Genomic DNA, 11823 nt, shown 5'->3' with positions numbered 1-11823 from the left:
CCCCCCCCCCCCCCCCCTTTCCCAAGGAATAACGCTTTGGGGCACCTTACTCTCTGCAAACATCAACCATTGCCTGTCAGTCTGGCTGGATGGCTGACACTGTGACAAGGACGTCCTCCTGCTGTGCCCCACGTGCTCACACAAATCGCGTTCCCCAGCGGACTGCCGGCAGGGAACGCACTGCACCAGTCTCCAGGCGGGTGGTGAGGAGCTGCGGGGGGGCCTCTGCACCCCCTTCCTTGTCCATCATCCCTGCCTGCTGCCTGCCACCGCCCGCTGCCCCCCTCGACCTCAGGCTGGGGTTTAGTGCCATTCTTCATCTGCATTTCCACCGCATCTGCAGTCCTAAGGGCAGGACCGACGATACTCGCTTCTACGTACATGGCTGTGCACCGACTGTCTTCAAATACGTTTCGGTACTCTGTTTATCAAACAATCCAAATCATTTGGCGTCATTATTTGCTGTCTCACCGATTTTATCATCACTGATTTCTTCCAGAGCAATGGCAGAAATACTGAAGCATCAACCACATCGCAAATCCTTTCATACCTCTAGGTGTACCTGCATCTCATTGCAGTTCTTCACTAAAAACCACTCTTAGAGGTCTGCCATGGCCGCTCAGCATGTGCTTTACTTAGGTTTTGTACCTTAGATTAACCACTCCCATGTCTCGCAGCTACACATAAAAAGCATTTCCATAGCCTATGTTACAGCTGTGCGGTTACTACTATCAATTTAATTTTAACTTTCTCAAAAGAAGAATTTGTTTTCTTTGGCAGCTCCATGATGACTGGCACAAATCACATATTCCTAATGCTTGATTTCCTCTTTTATGAAATTCCACATTACCTTTTCCACCACCTTACCCCAAGGCAGATGAAATTTCCAGCTGGGTTCAGTGTTGTTCCTCTGAAGCCTCCAGGTTTTACACTGACTTGCTCTGGGCGCGGGAGGAATGACACCATTCACAGGCAATGGGATACCACAAAAACATCAGTCCCATGCCCTTGGTCCAACTCCCCTGCATCAAGAAGATGCCAGACATAAAGAGCGGGATCACACTACGCACATGTTAATTGCTAACAGGCAAACTGTGTTAAGTTCCTGCGCCAAACCATGGCTAAGAAAGTTGCCATGGTACGCCAGGAGGCAGCGACAGGAAAAGCAAAGACCATTGCTCGCTGCAGAGTCCTCACAAGGATCAGCTGGTGGATGCAGTTGTACTTGCCATTTACACAGCTTCCACCCTGGGAAAACCCTGCATGCACCCATTGCCTTCCCATGATCAAAGCGCCTGAGGATGCAGCAGGAGTGGAAGTCGTGCGGTGACAGCGTCTGTGCTGGCGGAGCCCGGCTGCTGGAGATTGTGATCTGGGCTGTTCCTGATGCCAGGACAACACGGCCCGGTGGGAGGCATGACCTGAGAGGGAAGCAGGCATTTCTCAGATCTCTGCAATGGTGCCAGGAATAAGAGTATCTGGTGGCAAAAAGCAAATGGAGGCACAGAGGGAAGACCCTGGCTCCTGAGTATCATCATCCCAGCTCCTGGGTGACACAGGAGGGGCTTAGTAACCGCTCTCCTCTTTCTCTTTGCAGGGAACTCCAGATAATGAGAAGGAAAGCCTTTTGCACTCCAGTGTGAGCAAGCCAAATAATATTTCAAATCCCGCCTTTGTCTTCTCTGCTAAGTCCCCTGCTGTGGCCAGGTCTTGTCTTTATAATTCTAACTGCCATCACACCCACCAGGGTCCGGATCTGTACAGCCCACTCCAAAACAGTTTCTTTTCAACAACTGGGATGAAGTCAGACGTGTGCAGTCTCAGGGCATGGATGCAATTCTTTTTAACTTGCACCCTTTGTCCCTTCAAGACAGCATTTAGGCCCCTCAGCTTGGACAGAGCCACACCACCTGAGTACAGCAAGGCCTTCATCTCCAGGCTTGGAGGAGTCGGAATGACACAGTGACACTGGAAAGGGTAAAGCGTGCCTGGAAGTCTGTGTTGAGAGCACAGCAGGATCAGTGTGGAGCTCCACGCAAAGCACTGCAAGAGTTAAGGTGAGGTGGGGCCATTTTTTTTCTTTCACGGAGTGCATCACAACCTCCATGGGTTTCCTTGCTTTCCCAAGCAATTGTCCACAGCTTCTCTGAGAGGGTCTCCTAGCTGGAGGGGTGCTGCGTAGCACACAAGCCCCTCGTGTGCTGAGACCCTGCAGCATTACACAACGGCCATTTTGCTTCTGCAGCTTCTTCCGAGTGCGTGTGGGCAACGTGGGACACAGACAAAATGGTTTCCATGGCAACTTGCACTTCAGAGATGCCAGTGAGAAAATTTGCGTTGGGGGAAAAAAAATTCTGCTTCAACTCACGTTGCAAGCAAGCACAGAGGTGGGCTGTGGCAATACCCTAGAAATGGCTGATGTAAAAATATCTCCGGTGATTTTTCTTCTGCAGTGCTCAGCCTGCTCTCTTCTTGGGCTGGCTCCCACGCAGTTACAAAGCAACACCCTGTCACTTTCTGCATCCCCTTTGTTTTTTCCAAAAAAGTCAAAGCGACAGCACTGGGGAGCAACATGCTGTTCTGGTCATCTCACCCCTCTGGCCATGGAATGGGAGAGGCATGGTCCGGTAGTGAAACTCAGTCCCTTTCAGCCATGGGGCTGGACTGTCCTCCAGATGTTGACCACTAGTTGCTGTGCCTTCATGTCTTTTGGGGAGGCTAATGGATGAATAAAGAGAACCCCAAGAAATTTCCTCAGCAGACAAATCTTAAGGTCATCTCTGGGATTAAGATGGTGAATTTGATGGAAGAAAATGGCCGGTTGCCCTGTGAGCTGATGTCTGGAAGGGTGGTGGCTCTGCCTGGAGGGACAGAGCGAAGCCAAGGTGGAGTTTCTGCTTAACACCTGTGCCCAGGAGATGTGTTGGTCAAGGAAGGGGTCTCCTGCATGAGGGGGAGCACAGACCCCGGTGGCACCCGTGCCACAGGCAGCTCTCCCCATCCAGGGCTGGGGAAGCACGTTACTCGGAGAGCTGCGTAACTGGGAAGGTTTGTTCTGGAGAACAAATCCTGGAGACCCTGGTTTACCCCCGGCCTGGTGCACCAGCGCCTGGAGAAGAGCCTGGTTTGCCCTGTATGGAGTGTGCTCGTGCCTCCCACAGCAAGGGCAGCCCCCAGCCCCCAGCCGGCAGTGTAGATGTGCGGGACGGAGAGGGAAGGGCAGCCCCCGGCCCCCAGCTCCCCCACAGCGGGCAATGTAGGTGTGAGGGACAGAGAGGGAAGGGCCGCCCCCGGCCCCCCAGCGGGCAGTGTAGGTGCGCGGGACGGAGTGGGACCCCCGCGACACGCGCTCCGCACCCATCGCAGGAGCGACCCTTCCCCGCGGCGCGGGGGCCGGACCCCCGCCCCCCCGGGTCCCTCCCGGCTCTGCTCCGGCCCGACAGGCGGCGGGACCCCGCGTGTGCGCAGCCGCCCCCGGCCCGGCGAGGCGGGCGCGGCTCTGCCGCAGCGCCCGGGGCGGGCGGGGGTCCCGGCCGCGCTCCACCGGGGGCCGGGGGCGGGCGGGGGGCGGGCGCTGCGGCAGCGCGGGGCCGGCGGGGCGGGCGGAGCCGGCGGCGGGCGGAGCGGCGCGGGGGCGCGGGCGGTTCAGCACCAGGGAGAGCGCCCCGCGCCGCGCCGAGCCGCGCCGGGCCGGGCCGGGCCGGGCCCGCATGGGGCCGCGCTGAGCCGGGCGGGGGGGGGGGGGGCCCGGCGGGCTCCGCGCCGCCCGTGGATGAGCACCATGCGGCTGCTGCTGCTCGCCCTGCTCTTCTCCTCCTCCTTCGCCCGCGCCGGCTGCGACCCCAAGATCGTCAACATCGGCGCGGTGCTGAGCACCAAGAAGCACGAGCAGATCTTCCGCGAGGCGGTGAACCAGGCCAACAAGCGGCACGGCACCTGGAAGCTCCAGCTCAACGCCACCTCGGTCACGCACAAGCCCAACGCCATCCAGATGGCCCTCTCCGTCTGCGAGGACCTCATCTCCAGCCAGGTACCCCGGGCCGGCGACTCCCCTGCCGCCGCCGCAGAGCGCCCACCTGCCCCGGCCCCGTAGGGCGCCGAGCCGCCGCCCCCGCGGCCGCAGCGACCCCGGCCCCCGGCCGCCCCCCGGGCTCGGGGCGGGCAGAGCGGCGGCGAGCGGGGTCCTGCCCCGCATTGCAGCCTTTATGTAAGCGCGGCCGGGCTGCCCGTTCCGCTGCACGGGCACCCGCAGACACCCCGGGGCTCACACGGGCACCCGCACATCCCCCGGGGCTCACACGGGCACCCGCACATCCCCCGGGGCTCACCCGGGCTCACCCATGCACCCCAGGGCACACACGGGCTCACACAAACACAGAGGCTCACACGGGCACCCGCACACACCTCGAGGTTCACATGGGCTCACACACACACACATGCTCACACACACCCCCCAGGGCACACAAGGGCACCCGCACACACCTCGGTGCACATACAGGCTCTCATACACATCCCAGGGCAGTTACAGGCTCTCACACACACCCCAGGGCACACACGGGCTCACACAGGCACCCTGTGGCACACATAGGACCTCACACGCAGCCTGGGGCACACACGGGCACCCACACACAGAGCAGGTGTGCAGACTTGCCCACCCAACCCCATGCATGCAGAAAGCAACACACATGCACTCACATGCCATGCACAGACATACATCGCCATGGGTGCAGGCGGGCACACACAGAGCTACACGGGCACACGCTATGAGCACACATGGGCAGCCACACGCTGTGCACAGATGTGGGCACGGGGAGTGCTGTGCATGCACATGCACTGGGCGCTCACATACCGCTGTGGGAATGCCCATGGGCTGTGCTATGTGCACACACACATGCCATGTGCACACATGCATTGCCATGCAAACACGGGCACCCACAGAACACTGCAAGTCTGCACTCGTCCCAGTGTGCAAACACACTGGTGCACGCATGCTATGCCACATGCATACACGCATCCATGTGCACATGTATACACACACATACCGCCACATACACCCACCCCACTGCGTGCACTACAGGCACATCCACACCCCCCTGCATCCCCCCCCAGATCATGCACTTGGAATGGCTGTGCACCACAGCTGCACACCGCCCTATCGCGCACAGCACCATGGCCACCCCAGCACCACACAAGGCACAAAGCAGGCACACAAGCACACCCACTGCCACACATATGCACGAGGCACAGGCACACACCAACAGAGATTGCACGCACATAGACACAGCGTGCACACACCCACACAGACACAGGGAGCCTTGGGCACACACACACATGCATGCCTGCACACGGGCACAGCGCGTTCCTCCTGTCGTACATGGGTCATGTATGTGTATGTCAGGATCTCCTGACATACATGGGTCACCCTCGGCACATTAAGGGAGCAGCCCACACCTGCAGCGTTGATGGGTGCAGTCTGGGTGCCCTAGGCAGCCTGTGGCCTGGCCCCTCCATCTGCCCTGCGTGCACTCTGGGTGCTGAGCCCAACTAACCAGCCCCACTCCCCCTAGCTGGGGGCATCATGTGGGCAGACACACAAGTACAAGCCCACCCCCGCCTCAAACACACCCATGCACACGCAAAAGGTGTACACAGACCCTGCACAGGCACAAGCATACACACAAATCATATGAACGCCTGCACCCTGGAGACATGCACACCAACACGCACACAGATATGCATGTATGCACCCAGACACACACAGCCAGGGAGGGGGGAGGGTGCAGGGAGGTGGCAGAGGTGCACAGCAGAGCAGAGCTGACACATTTGCAGCTCAGCTTCCCAATGTGGAGATGGAGGATGGCTGGAGCCATCCCTGGGGATGGTGGCAGAGCCGGGCAGGAAGCGCAGCGCAGGCTGTAAGCGATACCCGCTGCCCAGCAGGGAGCAGGGAGAAGGCTCAGTCAGGTCCCTCGCTGAGCAGAGGCTCTATTTAAGCAGCCGGGCTGATAGATGCCTGTGTCCATGCCACCTCCAAGCCTTGTCCCCATGGCAAACCCCACGGAGCCCGGGATGGTACAGGGTAGCAGGAGCTGGCACAACCCTGCTGGAGCAGTGGGATGCTGGAGGCAGCTAAGCCGGGGTGCAGAGGGGGCTGTTGGTGCTGGGGGTCAGGGCGCTGGGGCTGCCCATATTGTCCCAATATGCAGGGGTCCTCCCAGCCCCAGTGCGGGGCACAGCCACCCTCAGTCCTCGCTCACCGATACTGTGGCCAAGCAGGGGGCTGTGAGGCAGAGGAGGGGCCGGGAGCCCATGCATGCAAAATGGCTCCTGTTGGTCAGCTGCTCTGTGGCGCAGCACAGCCCTCGCCCCCACAGAGCCCCCAGCCTCTCCCCCCAGTGCCTGGTCCTGCCCCAAGGCCCATGCCCCAGCCCTCCTGGGTGCAGGTCCTTGCCCACGCCACGTCAGCACGGCACCAGGCACCCCTGCCAGGGCACTACCCTCCTCCTGCCTTCCCCAGTGACTTCCCCAACCCCTTCTCCAGTAATTCCTTCCTTCTGCCATGGAAGGGTCTCCAACCCCTGCCCCAGCTCACTCTGCACCCTCAGCCTCCTCCTACCTGACACCGGGCAGGATCTTCCGTCTTCCCACCTAGTCCCTAGATCCCCTTCCCCAGGCATGCTTCATCCTCCTCTCCGTTCCCAGCGAGTCATCCCTCCAGCCTGGGTGCAGAGGTCATCCTGGGGCTTGGGCAGATGCTTGGAGGAGGAAGAAGTGTTATTTCCTCCCAGACAACAAAGTCCTTGCACTGATTCACCCTAGTTGGAGCCCTGTCACCAGCTGGGGACATTTCTTGTGCCTTGAAAGGCATTAGTGTAACAAAGGATCCCCCAGGGATTACCCAGCTCCTTCCTCTCCATTTGACATAAAATAGGATCCTGCTGGAGATGAAAATCCCAGGCCTGTAATAACAGCAGGATGTTGCTGAGAGTCTCCTTCCCCATTTCGGTATAACCAGACCCCCGTGCCCCATCGCTGTGGCGTGCTGAAGGCAGGTCCTGGCTCCTGCTCCCCGCCGCTCGCCCAGCTTTCTCATTCCTCTCTGTGCTCAGGGCCAGATGGCTGATCTGCTCCCTGGCTCTGCGCTCCTTCTCCTGCTCCGAGTCCCAGCTGACCACTTTGTTTGTAATAGTCCTCGGAGGGGAATTACAACCGAGTATTAAATGTGTGGTTAAAGAAATCGCATTACACAGTGTGACTGTAAGGGAGATGTTTCCTTTTAATCTGTAATCCATGAAAGTTATTAGTTTAGCGAGCGGAGCGGCTAGGCATGGCATTTCTATTAAGATATAACCCTGAGCAGACCCATCACCTCGGCGCGCAGCACGGCACCCCTTGCTCCCCAGTGCAGTCCTTGCTTCGCTGTTCCCGATTATTTGAAAGACGTTACTGTGTTAACGTGGGGCTGTTTAACATTGCAGAAAAGAAAAGGAAAAAAAAAAAATCACACTCGATGGCCAATGTGCTCCTGTGAAATAATGTTTGTGTCATGTATCCTGTCCTACAGGTCTATGCAATATTAGTTAGTCACCCTCCTGCTCCCAACGATCACCTAACACCAACACCCGTATCATACACAGCTGGCTTCTACAGGATCCCTGTCATTGGTCTGACAACACGCATGTCTATATATTCTGATAAGGTAACTGATGCATGTTTCTAGTCTAGTACCTCATACATGTGGTGTAAATCAAGAGTGCCCGTCAGGAGGGTTAATGATGTCTACACGACCCTGTCTATCTGTGTGTCTGTCTGTCCATCCGTCCTCTCCAGTTAAACCTCCAGCTCCCCCTCTCTCTCTCCCGCATTCCCTGGTACATTATTTTTTTGCAGCTGCCAGTGTTGACCTACATAGTGCTGGATGATTTCTGCAGCGTTGCTCTGGCAGGCTGCTGGGCTCGCTGCTCTTCAGCCAAGGCAAATGCATGAACTGGCTCTTGCCTGCTTGCTAGTGACAGCTGGGGGGTCCTGGGTGTTCCCCGGGTGTGTGGGGGGGGAAGCTGTGGAGGGGAAGGAGGATCCTAGAGGAGCCTGTACACCAGGCAGGGGCTCTGTGGGGCTTGAAGGCTGTTCGGTTGCGTTCACTTCGCTGGGTTTATGTGATATTGGTAGGGGAGAAAATAGAATTGACTAGCAAGTTATCCTGAGGCTTTACATGGCATTCAGTCTGGCCAGCACACAAGAAAGAGGTTCACATTCAAGCGTCTCAAACCACTGTCTGATGTCGCTGTGGAAACACGGAGACTTTCAGGCTGGATGAGGTCCTGCCATGTGCAGGAGCTGGGGGCGATGAGATGCTGCCCTGGCCAGCTCTCCCACTGGGTGCTCAGCTCCAAACCCAACTTGCAAACACACCGTGTGATCAGTAAAAGCAAAAGGAGGAGCTGAGCAGAGCCAGGCTGTCCACATGCCATTGCAGCCTTAGTGGAAGTTTTCATCCAGGTGCATGAGTTTAATGGGTGAGATCAGGCCCATTTTAAAGCACGAATCAGCCTTTGCTTGGAAAATGTGAATATTCACAAATGCAAATGTTCAGTGCAAAAATAGTCACTCCGCCTACATGCTAAATGAAGTCAAATTTCAGGAGGGAGGAGCAGAGGCTCCTAGAGATGCAGCAGCAGGACTGCTTGGCTGGAGCAGCAGCGGATCTTGGCATCTCCCACCAAGTAAACCCATGGTAGGGTGGCCAGCAAGCCCAGACCAGTGGCAGCGATGGTGGCTGGCGGGGCTAGGGACCCACATGCCCTGGCAGGGTCCTGTCAGGCACTGTTAGAAGGAAAGGGATGGTAACGGAGCTGGCAGACCGAGCTGGCAGACCGAGGGAGGGGTCAGGTAGGGAATGTGCAGGGGGGTTTGGTTCGCCTGCTGCGGGGAGGAGATAGGTCTGATCAGCAAAGTTGGCAGGAGGGACCTTGTCACAGCACACGTGGTGGCAGGGAGAGGGGACACTGCATGCTATCAGTCTGGCTTCATCCCCGCAGAGCCGTGCTCACGGAAGCAAATTGGCCACCTCTTCTACAGCACGACCTTGCGCTGAATTCGCGTGCTCACCCTGAGGGGGTGGGAGCTTCTCCAGCAGACTCTGCTTCTGCCATTTTTTTCCTATTTAAAACATGTTTTCTGCAAAAGCGGCTCATCAAACCTACCTGGCTGACTTCAGAGCTGGAGCAGTGACCACTGTGGCAGCTGTGACCTGCTGCAGTGGCAGGGAGGTGCTCCCCGCTGAATATCTGGGGGTGTTGGGCAGGTGCAGGACTGTGGAGTACACTCACCTGTCAGGGACTCAGCAGGGGGGCGTGCTGCCTCCACCAGACATGTCTCACCCCTCCTCGTGCTTAGCCTGGATCCTTCCCACCAAGGCAGCCACGGGCCTGAGGTCTTGGAGGTCTCTGTAGAGAGAGGAGTGCAGGCAGGAGATAGGGCAAAGGCAGGGACTGGGTAGGTAGAGGAGCAAGGATGTTGAATAATGGACTGGCAGGAGCCGGAGGGGACAGCAAAGATGGGAGTGGAGTGGGGGGCAGCAAGGCAAAGGGATGTGAAGCCATGGAACAGGATGGTGCAAGGCTCTGTGCACCTGATGCAGGACAGGCTGGCTGATGGGACACAGGGACATTGAGCTGGTTCTCCCTTTGGTTTTCAGTGATCAGCTTGGTGCCTTTTCTTTTTTTTTTTTTTTTTTTTTTTTTTTATATTCAGGAAATTATATCTTTCAGCTTAGTTTCTATGGAAACAAGCTTGTAAGATCACTACGTGTGTATGCCCCCAATGGGTTTTGAAGGCATCAGCCAATTTTAGCTAAATTTCAATGGGGTTTGAAGTTGGAGCGAATTATGGTCCTCCCAAGGCTTAGCTGCCAGGGAGAGGAACGGTGTGGGTCTCAGCACAAACAGGTTTGCCCAGTACCTTTTGATGCTCTCAGAGCATCTCCAGTGGAGCATAGTGGTCTACAAGCTGTAGCCAGAATTTCAACAGGGGAAGCAAGCTTTATTGCTCCCAGTATTCAAAGAACTATTTGTTCTAGAAATGATATTGCAGCTATTAAGCTGAGCACTCTGGCTTGGCAGCTGTTGTTTGGCCTCCTTTGCATACATCTTATGAAATCATTGCCTCTTTCTTCACAGAGATCCTCACGCCATTCAGCGCAGTCCTGCCTGTATGGTGAAAGGTCTCTGAAATCCTGGTGGCCTCTGAGTGAGTTGAACAGGGAATTGCAGAAGCAGGCAGAGGGGCTCATGGTAAAGGCAGCAGAGTGGTACCCATCGCTGTGGTGTCCACCGCTGTGGAGAGCCCTTTATGGACTCCTCATGGACTGAGCACTGCAAAAATCACGCTCTGACCTTCTCACGCTGGGCCCTCTGAACAGACAGGTTGTACTATTGCTTTAGTGCTTCTGTTCCCCACGTGTCATCAGGGGTATTTATAACTCCTTTACATCTCAGCCAAAAAAAGTGAGATGATGTTGACATCTTGACAATATGAGAAATATGAAATGACACTAAGAGCATGAGAGCAAAGCTCGTGGGAGAAGACACAGCTCAAGAGCTGGGAAGGTCTGGTGCCATCCATCACCATGTGGGACCACAACTACATGATGGGGATGGACGGACATGCTGGCTGCCCTGAGATGCTGAGCCCCACACCATCCCCCCGTCAGAGAGGCAGCGCAGCGGAGGATCAAGGGTGGCTCTTAACTGAGACCTGCTGTACTGCTGTAAAAGGTGGAAAATGGAGTTTAGTCATTCTGTGCTTGGAAAGCCGTTTCAACGTCCAGCACCCGATCCTGGTAGTTGAAATGAGGTCTGTCTCCCTCTTTTTTTCTCTTTCTCCAGCCTGGGCCTGGGGATGGCTTTTCCCTCTAATTCCTTGTCTCAGTATAACCACTCCATGCCCTCCCAGGGGTTACTGCTCACTGAGAGAGGTAAAAAAATAATAATTTTTTTTATTACTGGTCTCACTGGCAACCAATGCTGTGCAGAAATGGTGTTAATCAGCATGGGAAGCTGCACTGCACATGGAGAGAAAAGATTCCCCTCGATTGAGGTCAAGGTCAGGACTTCTTCACTGGCCCCTGCAAGAAGTGACTGGAGAGGCTGGTTAGCCTAGTGTAGAGACATTTGCCCTGGGAATGGGTTTCACAGCCACCACTGAGCAGCACGGCCCCCAGCAGGGGTGGCCTGCAGTGTGTCAGAGCAGATGAGGGGCTCTGTGCACCAAAGCCTGTGCTGATGGCAGTGATGGAGTCCACTCATCCCAGCAGAGAGCCCTTCGTGGCTCTCAGGATTCAAGCTGGGAGAAGGGCAGAGCAGCCCCATCACTCCACAAGGCTGCTGCTGCGGTGCTGGGGCTGACAAGGCTTTTCCCTCATGCGCTGCAGGGGAAGGCAGGCAATGCATCTGCACCTGAGCTCCCCATATATCTGCCCCCACTAGAATCCCTCCCAGCACACGTCTAAGCTATTGCAGAGCTCTCTCAGCTGCCTCCCACGAATGCAGCTATCACACGGGGCGGCGGGCAGGCTGCTTTCTGCTGGGGCTTGGCAATGTGTGTGCTGGCTGGCCGGCAGGCTGAACAGAGCAGGGGACAGAGCAGTCCGGGTTCCCTTGGTGGAGACACTGGCCAAGGCTTCTTTTTAATACCCAGCTGATGATTTTTTGCTAAATTATTAGGAACTTTATATATTGGGAGCTCTGCCAATCTCCTTGAAAGTGCCCAGACAGCTTAGTTTTGGAGGGCGCTGCTAGAAAGGGGACTGACGACATGATTTTC

General features: G+C 56.5%; 1 protein-coding gene across 10 annotated transcripts in view; it reads left to right on the top strand.

Moving 5' to 3' along the window:
* Positions 1–22: 22 nt before the first annotated feature.
* Positions 23–11823, top strand: part of GRIN1 (glutamate ionotropic receptor NMDA type subunit 1) — a 43859-nt gene continuing 32058 nt past the window's right edge. For 4 of the 10 annotated variants that reach the window (XM_080401984.1, XM_080401982.1, XM_080401983.1 and 1 more), the window contains exons 1-2: positions 24–4030; positions 7565–7699. In XM_080401984.1, the coding sequence (XP_080258110.1) occupies positions 3197–4030; positions 7565–7699 (969 nt within the window). In that variant the 5' untranslated portion in view covers positions 24–3196. Of the gene's footprint in view, positions 4031–7564; positions 7700–11823 lie in introns of all 10 variants that reach the window. The other 6 variants (XM_080401980.1, XM_080401978.1, XM_080401986.1 and 3 more) reach the window with 3 other exon arrangements.

This window comes from Falco punctatus (assembly GCF_963210335.1).
Source record: "Falco punctatus genome assembly, chromosome: 9".
Lineage (NCBI taxonomy): Eukaryota > Metazoa > Chordata > Aves > Falconiformes > Falconidae > Falco > Falco punctatus.
The sequence above is the reverse complement of the archived record's forward strand: the minus strand, read 5'-3'. Positions and strand labels throughout refer to the sequence as shown.